This window comes from Vigna unguiculata, chromosome 2 (genome assembly GCF_004118075.2).
Source record: "Vigna unguiculata cultivar IT97K-499-35 chromosome 2, ASM411807v1, whole genome shotgun sequence".
NCBI lineage: Eukaryota > Viridiplantae > Streptophyta > Magnoliopsida > Fabales > Fabaceae > Vigna > Vigna unguiculata.
In genome coordinates, this window is record NC_040280.1 from 18,176,584 (window position 1) to 18,193,462 (window position 16,879).

The 16,879-nt window shown below is 29.7% G+C and overlaps 1 protein-coding gene across 1 annotated transcript; it reads left to right on the forward strand.

Annotated features, from left to right (window-relative positions):
* Positions 1 to 7,266: 7,266 nt before the first annotated feature.
* On the forward strand, positions 7,267 to 8,805 carry LOC114171292 (protein BIG GRAIN 1-like E). Its single transcript, XM_028056421.1, has one exon. The coding sequence runs from the start codon at positions 7,593 to 7,595 to the stop codon at positions 8,601 to 8,603; it is 1,011 nt and encodes a 336-aa protein (XP_027912222.1). The 5' UTR covers positions 7,267 to 7,592; the 3' UTR covers positions 8,604 to 8,805.
* The last annotated feature ends 8,074 nt before the right edge of the window (positions 8,806 to 16,879 follow it).

Below are 16,879 nucleotides of genomic sequence, written 5' to 3' on the forward strand. Positions count from 1 at the left end.
TAATTTTTTTTCCTCTTCTCTTTGAATGGGTTTTATGGAGACGTGTTGTTTGGATAGGGATGATTTGTTGGAGTATATGGATTTCTATAGGTTACTTGTCATGTACAAGAAACTTTAAGTACACTTCAATTCAAGTGAAATGAGTTAATAAGTACATCTTCGAGATATACTTGTTTACATTTATGTGATCGAAGAAATGTTAAGTCTTCTTATTGAATTTGGTCGATCAATTTTTGAAGTGGGTTGATGTATGGTCGAGCTCTGAATTACCACAAAAAGGAGAAATTCACATACAAAGACTCTAATGCTCAAGGAAAATATGGATGAGTATTTGTGGGGGAGAGTGATTATGAGATGATTGTGATAACATGTATTTATATGCATTATAGGTTTGTTGATATATAGAGTATAATAACATATATGATACATGCTTACTACATATTAATTATGAATGAATTTTGTTTATATCACATGAATATTATCATATATAATCTCATAAAATATATTAACAGACAACCAAAGTATCATATGGATCTTATTATTAGATCCTTGTAGATTGAGCCTATTTTGGCCCTTGACAAATTATACCACTGTATTATAATAATGGGCCAGGTAGGTACACAAGCCTTCGGAGCTCAAAAGTTGATAACTTTTGCAGATGAACCAAGTTATTAAATCAACGGGTTTATAAGTCATTTTTCGCACTTAACCGAGTTTATTCAGTTATTATTTAGACTTTATAAGCACTTAGTGAGCCTAGGGATTGACACATATTTGGCTATTGTTCTAGCTCGAATAACTCTAGCAACCATACATTGTGCTCTTGAATGCATTTTACAGAGATCTCTATGAAGCTCGACCAACACGTACTTGAATTGCTCTAGGGTTAAGCACTTCAAGAGAGGAGTGAAAAAGCCTTTCAATAAAAATAATAAATATAATTATAAGTGTTACTTTACATTTACATCCTTAATATTTTAAATCATTGTAAGTTTAAAGTATGTATTTTTTCAAAATTTCAATTAAAAATTATAATTAATTTGAATATTTAAGTATAGTGATTTGATGTATAAATTTTAAAAAATTATTTTAATATTATATATAAGTTGTAATTAGGTTTAATTAGTAATTTTGTCCCCTTTTAGAAAGGAAAACCATTGTTCCATTTTAAAAAATATTGTGACTCAATTGAATAAAATATGTAAATATACGGTCGAATTTAAATACAAGACAATGTCATGTGACACTAACACATGACACTAACACCGACACGTGACATTGATATTGTCACATAGCATGACTATAACCTGACACATGACAAAAACTTTAAAAGACAAAAAAACTAAATAAAAAAAAATTAAAATTTTTAAAAAGATTATATAAAAAATGACTTAATTGAGACGTTTTTATAAAAAACGAACTTAATTAAAAATTAAAATAAAGAGAATAAATTGAAAGACTCAAAATGAAAATTAGAACCAAATACTAGGTCCAATGTTATGAGAAAAGAATCTCAAGTAAGGTTTTCACGCATATTAACATTATTAACTTATTTTCTTTTAATACATCGACTTATTAAAAAATCTTATACATGACTCACAAAGTGAACCTAATTTAGTTTCTCCAAATATTAGCATTCTTCATTCATAAACCTAGCTAACTACTAGTATATGTTTACATTTGCTCTTGATATTAGATTTGGACTTGAGTCGAATGCTACAAGAAAATTTCTAAATAATGACCAATTTTAGTGACCAATAATTATTAGTAACTATACTGACCAATTTAGATACTAATTTACAAAATTAAAAGTTATTGATTATTAAAATAGTTACTATGATGAATAAAAAATTATAATTGATTACTAAATTGGTCTTTAAAATTAGCTATCTTAGTTTTAGCTACCAAACGAAATTGGTCACTAAAAATTAGCTACCTAAGTTATGACTACCAAAAGGAGTTAGTTTCTAAATTAGTCTCTAAGTGATTAGTGACAAATTTAGTAACTAATTATAATTTTTTATTTATAATAATGACTATTTTAGTAACCAATAATTTAAATTTTATAAATTGATATCTAAATTGGTCACTGTAATGACTAACTAATTTTGGTTTCTTTTGTATATTATAAAATAATGCGAATATTATTGAATATTAAAGATCGAGTACCGACAACAGATTTAAAAGAATCCAATTTTCTCCTTCTCTTTATTGAAGCCATTTGGTTAATAGATTTGGAACAAGTAACTATCAACCATTAAATAAAAAAAAAAAAAGTTACCTTGGCAAGTCCAACTATCTTTCTTGGCTTAGCTATGGAGCAATTAAAAATTATTTGATCTCAATCCAATTGTTTTAAAATAAAAGTAAAGAATTAGGAGAACAAAATTAAGGAGGTGAGTTTGCCTACCCTCGTATACACCAAAATCCGCAACATTATTTATAGTTTTTGAAGTTCACATTATTTCCCAAACTACTCACAATGAGTAATATTTTCATGGAACATGAAACTCACTTATTTTCTCCTATGATATTCGGATGATTAGACAAAGATAAAAATCTTTGATATGTTGGTGTCACCTAATCTCTCATCTAACTATTGTCTTTGGACATCTCCACATCACGTGACACACAGTTGCATTAAATATTTTCACCTTTATAAAGGTTCATTTCATCTATAAAGTGAGGATTTAACTTTTCTAAAGTGATCATAACTTGCTTTAAAAGTTAGAGTAATTAATGTTAGTGGTTGATTAAAAAATTAGTCAATAGTATGTAATTAATCTATTATTATTATTATTATGTAAATACACGTACTACTAATTGTTTATTGTTTCATCATTATATCATTAAGATTTGTTACTTTACTCTTTAAAGTGAGCTTCTCACCAAGAAGTGTAAGGTGAAGTTTTGTTAAGAATAAAAACATTACCCATAAGATTTTTGACAAGAACATCTTTCTCACCACTAAAAGTGTTGTTTAGAAAACGATTCTGATTAAGTGAAGAGAACACACTTTATTCAATAAAATGCACTCATCATAATTTATTAGAAAACTAATGGTGGATGTATGTCTTTGATCTTAGCATGATTATCAACCACTAATTTTCTTAATCAACAATTGTGAGTACATTTTATTTTTAAAAGTGAATCTCACTACTTTGGAAAAGTTAGTTTTTATGTTTCTTCTATCATTATTCAAAAGAGTTTAGTTTTAATACACTCAATTTAATGTTTTGCACATCACCAACCGATTGAATTCCATATCTTTAGGACTTTAAAATGGATATATATTTAGATTTGGAATCCTTTGTTACTTTTATTATTTCTAGAAGTTGAGGGAGATTTCCTGAATCTTTGAAAAGAGAACCCTGCATAATTTTTATTATTTTTACTTGTTTTTTCTTACACATTTTTAATTAGGCTTCTAGACCTGATTAGGCTCAAATGAGATCCATAATTTTTTTTCGAGTTTGAAAAAGTAAGATTTCGGTTCAAAGCTTTATGCTCAAAACAATATACAATTAACAATTGCATAATTTCAAGGGTTATATAATTTCTCCTTTTCTATCTATTTTTGCCTTTTCATATTGTTCTATGATTCTTTTTGTGCGCTTTAGTTATTTTCTAATATAAAACTAAATTTGAGAGATCAATTCAAAGAAACCAAAATCAATAACATGAAATGAGATTTCTGCACTATCATTCATCGATTTGAGTTTGTTCTTCTCTTTTTTCATTTTTTTCTTTGCGCTGTTGTCATACCAATTTGTGTCTTTGAAATTAGAATTCAGATTAAAAATTAAATCTTGATTTGATAACTTAATCCAAATTGGGTTGAATGATATTAAGATTTAATTTTGTATAAATTAATTTAATTGATTAATAGTCAAACTTGAATGAAATATATGGAAAACTGATTTTCATATTGTTTTGTTGTTTGAATTAATCTGATTTAATTTTTAGAATTTCACTTTTAATACTCGAATCTGATTTAATCGCCTAGAATTTCGTTATTTGTGTATTCAAACTCTCAATTTTTATTTGTACAGAAAAATCATAAATAATGAATACAATTTAATGTTTCTTAAAAGAATTGAATCAGGTTGAATCATATTTAAAGGTGACTTTAAATATATCTATTATAAATAAAGTCAATTCACAATATATAATTGGAATAATCTTATCTTATTGAGTTATTTTAACAAGATTGAATTAGATTTAAATTTTACTATCTTAATATGGTATTAAAGTCTTCAAAAATATATCTTAATCGAAATTTAGACATATCGTGTCACTTATTATCAAGTTTTTCTCGATTTTTATATTTGATGTGAAGCGAACGTGTGTGATGTTCTTGATGTTGAAGTATGTTAAAAATTGCACAATTACTAGAAATAAAAGGAATTTACCATAAAACTAAATAATCATGTATGTTTAAATGAAAACACAAATATGATCGTAGAGAGCCCGCACAGTTAAATTAGGCTTTTAGTATATCTATCTCAAGCTACTGTGATTTATGTGCTTTGATGACATAATTTTGACCCCTTCCACAAGCCAAGCAACTTCTTTATGCTGAACTGATTTATGACACACAAAAATGATATTTTTCAAAGAGTAAAGAGAAGTGCTTTTAGTTGAGATTTTCCTGCCAACATAAGGCGTATGACCTGCAAATAGATGAGAGCATAGATGTGGATTAGGGCATGCCAAGCTTATAAATATTTTTCATAACTTTTTGGAGATAGAAAATAGATATTTTATGAGCATAATGAGTCTAAAGCTAAAGCGCTATAGACCAAGTGTGAAAAGGCACTATGTATGAATCTTAATGTGGCCACGTGTATTGCACATCTTAAAAGTTGGAAAAGAAAAAAACTATGTCTAAGAGCAAAATCCAACTGTGACACCCCTTTAATTATACAATTCTCTCTACGGTTTAGATTTATCGTACATGGTTATGTTTCAGGTTCCTTGCACATTCTCTTGTACCCAAATATGAAAACCTCACTCACTTCCTTACTTTATCTCTTCATTAGTCCCTTATTATTGAAGAGGTGTTCATATTGGGGGCATCCCATTGGAGAGTACATGCCACCAATGAGGATGGAATTACCCTTTAGGCCAAAGGTTGAAGGGGAATTCAGGTTTTTGCAGCCCCACCCTGTCCCTAAATTCAACACCAAGTTCTTATTTGTAGGGTCATGAAATGGACCCTTGTGTGGCACTTGAAGCCTTTGATGGGCCTAAAACTAGTGGAATTCATATAATGTGTTGTTGGATCACTGTTGGAAGTCTTGAAAAAGCCTTGATAACATCTGAACCGGGACTTTCACTGGGTCTACAATAATCTCAGACCCATCAAGAACTACTCCTCTTCAATGATGATTTATCATCCAATGTGCTTTGGTGAAAAGGTCAGAAGAAATCAAACATGGCACATAGCAATAAAAGATGAGACTCTTGGGGCAACCATGTCCATTAAACATCACTTTAAGAATGCATGGTTCATATTAAAAGAAAGCAACCAAACATGTGTATCTTCCAAGATTGTAGAAATATTTTTCTGTTCAAGATCAGGATGAAGATGATACTAAATAGAGTGTGGCAACATCACCACACACACCTTACACTGCTGCCACTGATGTTGTTGGATTTCATCAATATATATGTGGTCATTCTCCAATTATGTTCACGTTTTTTATTTGACGTAGGCCACTCATAAAATCTCAGATATGATGCACAGTATCATATAAATCAAGTTAGTTAATTGAACATGAATGATTTTCCCAATGTGTTTGTGGCCTTGCTTTCAGCTTCTCCAATAATAGAGCAACAAAATCTGCGAACTATAATAACCTTGGCCTCATATGTTTTTGATGCTTAAGGCAAAGAAAATAACCCAACACATTCCAAAATGTCCGCAACCAGGGGCATCCAATGCACACAAATTTGGGTAGATGTTAAGTTTTATAGCTTTCTGTGCTTTAACTCTGTGTCCTTTCTATCAGTCTTGTTCTCCGGGGTGGCCCTAATGATCAAATCTAAAGCAAAGTAACCAAGGATGGGGATAGTTCCTTATCCTGGTCTATCAAAATCTAGTGCTTGCAAGAACCATAACCACTGGTTTCTGACAAGCCTTGGCATGATTTCATTTAACAGAAAGTGTGTGTAACAAAAATGTGTTTCTTCTACTTCAAAACTAGTGGTCAGCATTCAAGGCCTGGCGTAACAAGTTGCACAGTTTTCCTTATCTTGATGCTGATACTGTCAAATGGAAAACTAAAAGAAAATAAGTTTTGTAGGTTGCCACAATTGTGGTGGTGGCTACACAATTAAGGGGTCCCTTGTAAGTTGCCACATTGATAACTAAGAAGAAAAAAATTGACTAGACTAGATGATCTTAGTGGAACTGTCACGGTCATCTCGCTCGATTGGCCTTGACTAAGTGAAAGTTTATACGTACAACAACAATATTTGGTAGTCCATATATGGCTTTAATGCATATCCGTTGGTGTGTCTCTTTTGGTTCATGTGCTACACGTACTCATTTGATCGTGCCCACACACAAAGACTATGCTCACCACTATACTCCGACACTCAGAAATGGGCATTGGCTTTGATGGGCCAAATCATTTATTGACTAACATCAAAGAAAACTAAAGTTGATAATACTAAGTATGCATGTGTAAGTTCTTTGCAGTGGAAAAGGTCTTCTTTACCCTTTGGTGGGACTTCTTCATATATCTATCACCTTCCATATGATATGGTATTATGTTATGTATTATTATATCTGATATGAAAATTTGGTGAGAGTTTACATGAGAAGATGGTTTTTATGGTCTGATCTGAATACTATTTTTACATAATGCTGCTACCAGGTAGGTTTTTTCTCTATATGAACCTACCAGTGGTTGGGAATTGGAACATTACTCACCCAACTAATACTATATAGACTTATGGAAACAGGTTAAAGAGGAGGCAGTGTGATATTAATGGGCCATAGTAAATCTATCCTAGTCAAAAGAAATTACTGGCCAAGCAATTACTTTTAATTTGTTATGGAATGTGGAGTGACTTTGAAGCCCTCAAAATGATGGTGGGATCTGTGTAATAATTGTTGTCCATCTCTATGTATAATGATGATGTATATGAGCAAAGAAGGTTAGATTTTTGAATCATGCACATGTTGATGTCCATTGGATATATATATATATATATATATATATATATATATATGCATAGCCAACAACCACTCAAATCCATAGAAGCATATAGAATCCAAGGAAACACAGCTCTTTGCTCCCCACAATCCCTAACAGAAACCTCTGGTTTTAACAGCATGAGAGAGGATAAAAAGCACTGTTCCCCACTTATATCCCAATCTCATCTTTATTGCTAATGCACATATGCACATCTTGTGGACCTCACACAAAAACCTCCAAAACTCCCTCATCATATAAAATTATGCCTACACTTATTCATTATCCTAAACTCACCCTCCCACTACTCTCAATCATTCCAAATCTCTTTGCATCCTTCATATAGCCCCTCTTCTTGTTACATATTACTCTCCACACACTTGCACCATGTCCATAGCAGGCCTCATGGACCCAGAAATTAATCACAACAAGTCCTTCCACCGCAGAAACGATTCTGGTGAGCTTGATGTGTTTGAAGCAGCAAGGTACTTCTCAGGGTACAGTGAAGTTGTCGGCTACACTGCCTCCACCTTCACTCAGAAGATGATGAGAGAGGAAAGGCACCATGCACACAGAGCCAGAATCAGCTTAGACATGCCAATGAGAAGCTTGCTCCCCCAGCAATTCCATGGCATGGAGAAGCAAATCATGAAGGAGAAGAAACACAAGCAGCCTAGCTCTCCTGGTGGAAGGCTTGCAAGCTTCTTGAACTCTCTCTTCAGCCAATCAGCATCAAAGAAGAAGAAATCAAAATCCAGCTCTCAGTCCATGAAAGATGAGGATGAGAGCCCTGGAGGGAGGAGAAGGAGGAGGAGCAGCATTAGCCATTTCAGAAGCGCCAGCACTGCAGATTCTAAGTCCTTATACTCTTCCTTAAGTTCAGGGTTTAGAACTCCTCCTTATGTACAGACACCAACCAAGAGCTGCAAGGAATTCAGAACCTTCTCAGACCACAAGCATGCACAGTTCTTGTCAGCAAAGTATAATAATGGACATGCAAGATCAACGACAACCACTTTGCAAAATGAGTTGTTGTGGGATGAGAAGAAAAAAAGGGAACCAACAACAACAACAACAACAACTTTGATTGATGATAACAGCCACAATCACAAACACAAACACATGAATGGTTTATCATCATCATCATCATCAGAGAAACAAAGGAACAAGGGTAGTCATGAGTCAGTTGAGAAAGATAGGATGTTAGTGGAGAAGGAAATCTCTGAAATCAGGAAGTTCAATGAGGTTGATGATGGTGCAGAAAGTGATTCAAGCTCTGATCTGTTTGAACTGCAAAACTATGACTTGGGATACTATTCAAGTGGTCTACCTGTCTATGAAACTACCAACATGGATAGCATCAAGAGAGGAGCACCAATTTCCAATGGTCCTCTGTGATGCTGTATAACATTCTCTTCCTTCTTAATTGGTTGGTTCATGTTGAACTAGCATGTTAGAAGCTATCAAAAGGAAAAATCTATTAGATTTTGCCTGTTTCCCGCTGGGTTTCATTTCAACTTCTTTCAATACTTTTTTCTCTGTGTGTACAGATTGGAATGTTGGCTTGTCTTATCTATTTTTATCTCATGTCTTTTCCTTTTGGACCTTTGTTCTAGACTGCAAAAACAAAACAAAATTTTATGCCCTCCATTACTGCCTTCACCATATTCTTACCGTGATTTTAGGTTTAACATGTAATCAAGAGTTTAGTTGCCAATTCTCCCACAATCATTTCATCTGTCCCCCTCTACCAAATCCATCATCTTAGCCTGTGCTTTTTCATTCTACCAAATTTAGATCTCATTCTTCTGAAATAAACAATCATTTACAGAATAAAGTAGACAATATTCAGAATAAAGTTAATGATTGATATCATTAATTAAGTGTACCTGCATAGCATATTCATTTCAATATCTTCCATTAGTTCTATCATCCAACCACTGACAATTCTTACTTTATGATTCTTCATTTTAATGTAATCTAATTCCTGACCGTATAACTTACAGAGTAATATATACTTATATGAACCATTTACTTACATGTACCTATGATCAAGAGTTTTATATATATATATGCTATAATAACAACCTTCTATACATATACCTTTGAGATGGAACAATCATAGTAAAAAACTTAACCTTCAAAGCAACCCTTTTGCTTGCATGCTTGATTTTTATTGGGAATGGAAAGAAAAACACGAAAATGGGGATAATTTATCTCTGTCAAGTTCTGCACGATTCATGATGTTTTTGTGTAACATGATCCATGTTGGGTATGTGTCAAAGGATGTTTCTTTTTTCATAGATTGTTTTCATTTTACAGTATCTATATATCTTTTTCTGATATTTTCTGGCTCTCAATAAGTAAAAACATTCATTCAATAAAGTGTTCTTAATATTTTTTTTTTAATTTTAAAGTTAGCAAAAATGTGTAGAAAAATGTTGAAAGGAGATTTGAAATCATTGTTAGTTTTATAATAAGATTATTTTTTAGGGGGTTTGATTTTTTTGTTTTAAAAGTTGCACGGGGGAATCTAAAGTATCTTAGCTTAGGCAGAAATAATTTGGATGCTTACAATTATTTCTTTGCCACATTAAGGTGTTCAATGCAATGGAATGTGGTTGATTAGGGGAATGGGAACTGAAAAAGTTAGAAAATGGATATCTAATCATCTCTTATTTTTCTTTAAACTATGTGTAATAATGTGGATGATGTGACATAATTAGTGTTAAGGTGTGTTCCGCTAATGGTGGATTAATTGAGAACCCTCTAGAAAAGAGAGGCAAAAGAAAATTGTTCCGTACAATGTTTTTACATGTTCTATCAATCTTAGCTTGTTAATTCAATAATTAGGACCTTGATATGCGTAACCAAATGTGTGTTCAATCAAATCAAATGATCAAACATTGGAAAGTCATTGAAATCATGTTAATCTAATATATTTTCATAGTGTTTGAAGACAGAATAGAGACAAACATCAAAATTTACCATGCAAAATAGCACGCACATCTTTTTAAGCTAAAAATAAAATAAAATTCAAGAGAGATAGTGAGTGATCTTTTGAAATTAGTTCACACTTGCACAATTTCTTAACCTTTGTTCTTGTTGGGTCGTTGACAAATTGCTATAGTTTTTCACCTTCACCTAAACCAGATTTACTTCTTAAACTTCACCTATTGTTATGAATATCTATCTTAGTGTTTCCTCGGTAAAATCCTACTTTATTGATTAAAAAAGTTACTCAAATTATATGTACTAAAGAAATATGGTAGAATTTATTTAGTCAAAATGAAATTAAAGACAACTAGTATAAAGAAATAAATGAATTATTTATAAGTAATTAATTTTTCTTAAAAATACATTTTTTCTTGCTCTTCATAATCACCAAAAGAAAAAAAAAACAGTAACCTTTTCAGTAGATTTTAACCACCAATAAACATAAAAAAGAAAGTTCCACGCTTACCTGTCACATATTTTTTTAAGAAACCAATTTTTTCAAGTCATTTCTCAGGGTTTTTTTCTTCTTCTTCAAAATAGTGTAAATTTCAAAGTTTCATATTGTTCACTTTCACTAGTGATACAAAATTCAAATAATGGGTCTAATTATTTTATTTCAAGTCTCTTCTCTTCCCCTTCTCTAAATCACCATTTTCCCCTTTATTTCTTTCTCTTCCTTTACCTCTTCCACACCAAACACCATCTTAAAATTTAATAAAATTTTCATTAGCAAGATTTCAATGAAAATTTAAAATTATCACACCACACCACACTTTATTTTGATATAAGTTGAACTAGAAACCTTACTAATGATTTTCTAAATGCCCCCTATCCTACATCAATTTACTTTAAATAGGAAAAACAAAAAAACAGCAAGATCATGTGGGGTTTCAGAATTTGTTTTTATTTTGAATATCAACAAAAAGAAAGAGATTTTTAGAAAAAAATTTGTTGGGTAGCATTTTCATGAATATGGTTTACAGGTGGAGGCTATGGAGGAGTTAGATGATGGAGTAATTGGGTAGCCTTTTGAAAGAATGATGAAAAGAAATGGTGCATGGGGAACCAAAGGGGTCAATGTGAGGTGGAGGGTCCAAACTTTTCAAAAATTCAACTTCAATTGCATTGCAAAGTTTACTATGTATCTTCAGGCCCTAATGGATTGTCATAGGCTTCAAGGATAAATGATAGGGTTTAGGGTTACCAATGCTCATCTTTATGGAATCTTCCTTTTTCTTTTTCTACAAAACTTTAACTAATGAATGTTCATATAAATAAATCATGAATTAGGGTTCCAATCACTTTATTAGATAATGTTTATTTCCACACACATGTCATGTTCATCACCTTTGAATTTCACTCTTCCCTAGTAATCTTCTCAACATACATGATTAATTATAAAGAATCTTTTCATGATTTGTCTTTTCATAAAATTCAATTGTTTCCTTTCATATATATATATATATATATATATATATATATATATATATATATATATATATTACTATGTGATATAATATTTTTTAAGTAATTTTAGAATATAAAAAAATAAAAAAATAGGAAAGTTATTTAAAAAATAATATTTCAGATGATAAGAAAAAATTGTCAAAATTTAATTATTTAAATATTATTTTTTATATGTAAAAGAAATTTAAATGTGTGTGGAAGGAGTGAATAGTAACAGAAATAGATTAAAAATATTGTACAGTTATTAAATTATTTCTTCAATTTGTCAATCAATATTCTCATAATATAATTGACTTTGAACTAGGGAAAGGGTCATTTGGATGTTTGAAATCTTCAATATAAAAACAGTTTTTGTCTGGACTATAAGCATCTTCTTCAAAATGTATCATCTTCAAGTTAACAATTTCATAAAATTAGTTATTAATCAAAAAATGATATTTTTAGTCTTTTAGCGAATGATGAGGTGTATAATTAATTCTCATTAAGTTTTTTCTTGACTTTTAGTCTTCAAAAAATTTAAAAATTGTGTATTTGGTTCTGAAAAAATATTTATCTGTAGTTTCTTTCTACCTTTATTTTGGGTCTTTAAAGTGATTTCTTAAATAGTTTTTTCAGTTTTTTAGCTTTTAACTTCTTATTTTAACAACTTTTATAAAAGTTAAAAACATACTTAAGTCAGAATTAAACATAATAATGTAATGAATACACACTTTAGACTCACATTTAATATAAAAAAAATCGTGTATTCAATTTTCACCCGGTAAAATATAATCAAATCAATGATGATTAGGTTAGTGTGAGTGAGATTTTGTTTCGGAAGAGAATATTTACTAATTTTTGAAAAATAAAAAAAGGAACTATTTTATAGGGTTCATATATTCTCTTAAAATTTTCCTTGATACCTCAAAGATTTTCATAATTTCACATAAAAGAAAATTAGAAGGTGAAGTACATAGAAAATTAGAAATACTTGTAACATGAGAAACTATTTATATTGCGAATACAATGGTTGTTGTTTATGTAACTACAAATTGAAAAAGAAAATGATTTTTAATAAAGCCATGCGTGGTGCATGTTGATCCCCAACAACACACTCTGCTTTTGGGAACAGAGTGGAAGTGAATTCAATAAAGAGGAAGATGGTTTTGCCAAATAGCCTTTAGAAATTTCAATTTTTTGACTTTTAGACTCTCTTCTCTGTTTCACCATATTCTAAACCTTACTTTTCTAGATTCTTTCTCTCCCTTTTTATTCCTTTTTTTTTTAATTCATTTAATTATCTTTTGTTGAGGGTTAAACTCTCTCTTTCATTCTACATCCTATTTTTTCTTCTTCTTTTTCACTAATCAGGTTAAGAAAAATCTAAACTCTATTATAGTTTTAAAATATCACAGATTGTGTGATCTCAAAATGGTTTTTGAATTGTATAATATAAAATTTTAAAAAATATTTTGTATTGTATAATCCAAAATGTATTTTTGAATTTAAAAATATATTTTCCTCGGTATAATATAGATGTACATAGAAAATATATCTCTAAACTTAACAATATATTTTAAATTCTGTAATTTAAATAATTTTTTACATTATACAATCCAAAACATATTTTTAAATTGAAAATTGTAAATTTAACCCATGTACACTTTAGATTCATTTAATACTCATAACATTTGTTGGACTGAAAAACCCATTTCTTGCTTCCCTCCTTGGTAATTTTTTTTTTCTTAACTTCCATAGCTTTCTTCTTGTACTCCTATAATTTCTTTTTCTCATTCTTCCCTTTCTGAAAGTTACAATTTGAAAGTTATTTTATAACTTTTGAATTATGCAATCTAGAAGAATTTTTTTTTCTTAAAAGAAGACTTTTGGATTAAAATCTAAAAGTCAATTTTGACTTTTGGATTATACATACAAAATTCATTTCTAACTTCTAAATTATAATTTCGAGAGTATTTGCAAAAAAAAAAAAAAAAAAAAACTTTGGAAGAAATCTCCTCCCCCATTTGGACTTGAAAGCCCATCCGTGATAATTGGCACGGTACACACATTTTGGACAGAAAGTCCAAAAGACCAAAATGAAAAGAAGTAACTAAAGTAATTGAGATTCAAATATTTATTTTGAAATTACTTCACTTTCCACTTATTTTATCTTAAAATAAGTGACAATTAAAACGTAATAATTAAGATATAAAAAATATGTGTGTTAAAATTTGTTAAGATTAATCTATCGTACCCATTTTACTTTGTAGAATTTGACTCTTTATCTTCCATAAACAAAAAGAAAAACTTGTGTTATTCACTTTGATTCTATGGAAAAAGTCACATACGCTGAAAAAAAATAGCAATTTTAGTTCAAGTAAACTGATTTTGTCTGAAAAAAAAAAGTTTGTGGCTGTTTTATCGGTTAAGGTTCAAACTTCTGACACCGGTTAGCAAGACTTTTGGGAAATTTATTATATATTTTTTAAATTAAAAGTATCTAACTAAAATACACACCACATAAAATTTGTATATAGAAAAATAAATTCATGCAAATTTCATGTATGGAAAACTAATTACAAAAAGTTACATTTAGGACATAATCAACTTCCCCCTCTTAGATATAAAAATTAGTTTGCATTTACACATAAAAATTGAGTCTAGAAGTCACGTGCATGTGTACTTCTGAGACATAAATTTTAATTTGTTATATCAAGTAAATGTCTGTTTTAAATTTAGAATATAAGATCATTTTTATCAGATTAATTTGAAACAGTTATTAATAATATAAGTTAGCCATTCTTAAGTTTATTTATCATGAAAAGTTTTTAACATGTTTGCCAATTTTTTTTTCTGATTTCGTCTCTTCCATTAGTGCATGAATATTTTAAGAAGATAATACGTATAATAATTTTAAATTTTATTTATGTATTTAGAATTTAAATTTCTTTTTTCTTTTCTAAGTTTCTTTCCTGTAAATCAAATCGAACAATGTTGTACATGTATACAATATGCCCAGTGGACTTTTATTGTAATCTGATTTGCATTTAGGATAAAAGTTTATCTAGTTTTAATTATCTCTATTCTTTATTTTCTATGCATTTGCATTCTTACTATAGGACATTTTAAAAAAGAAAAATTTATGTTATTTTTAATTATATATTTATTAAGTTTTAATTTTGTATATTTTATTTTAATTTCTAAAATTGTTTAGAAGGATTCTAAAATTGTTTGAAGAGATTTATATATATATATATATATATATATATATATATATATATATATATATATATATATATTCAATATGTATAATGAGAAAAAATAAGTGAGAATAATTGTATTATTTTTCATTATTAACATGGTATCAGAGTTCTTAATCTTTAGGACTCTAAGTGTATAAAAGTGAACAGACTTAATTGTTATCTAAACCTAATTGTAACATTAATCTCTGCTCACTAAACCTCTGATCTATGTTATGTGTTTCAACCTCCATTATCGTACACAATTGCAGTCTTCATTGTTGTATGTTTATCCTGATCTAGGTGTTTATCAATTATTTTGCAATGACTGGAATTGAAAATGGAAACAAGCCCAAGCTAGAGGAAAGCTATAGAATGTGCATTCAGCCTGTCGATTCAATGGAAAAAAAATATCTCAAATGGCCTTAATATGCTCATGTTGTTGTTCCACAATCATGAGGAGTTAGAAAGAGTAAGATCCTCCCTTAGTAACATGAAAAACCCAATAGGTATGTGTTCATTGATATATTTTGGTATATTATGAGTCACCCTTTGATGATTGAATCCTCAATGCACAATTAAGAAAACATTCAGTTCTATCATTGTCGTCTTACACATCCATCATTTCGTGTTATAAAACTTTTGTTTCCTTCTTTGTTTAAGGATTTGAATTTGAATATGCATAATTCTCATTGTGAGGTTTGTGAATTGACAAAACACAAACGTGTTCTGTGTCTTCTTGCTTACAATAAAATAAGCTCTAATCCTTTTTTATCTAGTTCATACTAATGTGTGGGGTCCCTTAATGTTTCAAATATTTCAGGAGTTAAATGATTTATTACTTTATTAATTATTGTACAAAGGTAACATGACTTTTTCTCCTTAAAAACAAATTTGAGGTTAGTTATGTTGTTAGGAAATTTGTGGCACTGATTAAAAATCAATTTGGGATGGTTATCAAGAAATTTAGGTCTGATAAAGATTATTTTAATCATACATTAGACCAATTTTTTCAAAATGAATGGATAATTCGTGAATCCTCATGTGTTTATACACCTTAACAAATGAAGTTCCTGAATGGAAAAATTGACATCTTTAGAACAAATAAGAGCATTCCCCTTTCAAAAAAATGTTCCAAAAAGATTTTGAGGGAATCCACTCTCACTACCACTTATTTAATTAACAAATTACCCTCTACTATTTTACAATTAAAAATTCCAACGTCAATTTTCAACTCCCATGAATCTTTCTAACTCCATTGTTCCAGTAGATACACTATCCATTTTTGTCTTATTTTCTTCATTGTGTCATTAGTTATAGGTGATGGATTCTTGAATCTCTGAAAAAATAACACAACTTCATTATGTATGGATATTAATGTTTAAAGTTTGATATGATTTCTAAATGTGAAAGATATATATTATTTCCTCTGCCCAATCACCTCTAATTTCTGCTCAAATATTGGTTTTCATCCAAGACATGACGTAATATCCATATTTCCATGAATATTTCTACTTGTTACACTAAATATGACAAAAAAAATAATCATAGATTAAGCTCATAAATTGACATGCCAAAATGAATAACTTAAAGATGAAAAGAGTTCCAACCTTTGGATAGATTACTTGAATTTGGGTTGATCTAGGCTTACCCAAAAATCTAATTAAATTGGAAACATATGTTAGTAGCAATATATACTAAGTAGATTATATTAGAAAAGTAAGACTTACATTTGTAGCATGATTTTCAAATCATTTTTCATCTTCCTATGCAAAGAACAAAATCAGACAATTATGCATTCTCTTGATTTGATGACCATTAGTTGTCAATGAGACTTATCATGAATCAGAAATAGTTAAATGACTAATTACCATTAGTTCATAAAATTACAGTAATACTTACCCATCAATGTAGGATGTAAGGTATATCTCTCTTTGTAACTCAAACATCTATGTTTGCAAATATGTTTGCATTTGCTCAACTATGTTTCTA

Bases quoted from the DNA above. Each gene is read 5' to 3' on its own strand.
- LOC114171292 (XM_028056421.1), top strand. From the start codon at position 7,593: ATGTCCATAGCAGGCCTCATGGACCCAGAAATTAATCACAACAAGTCC.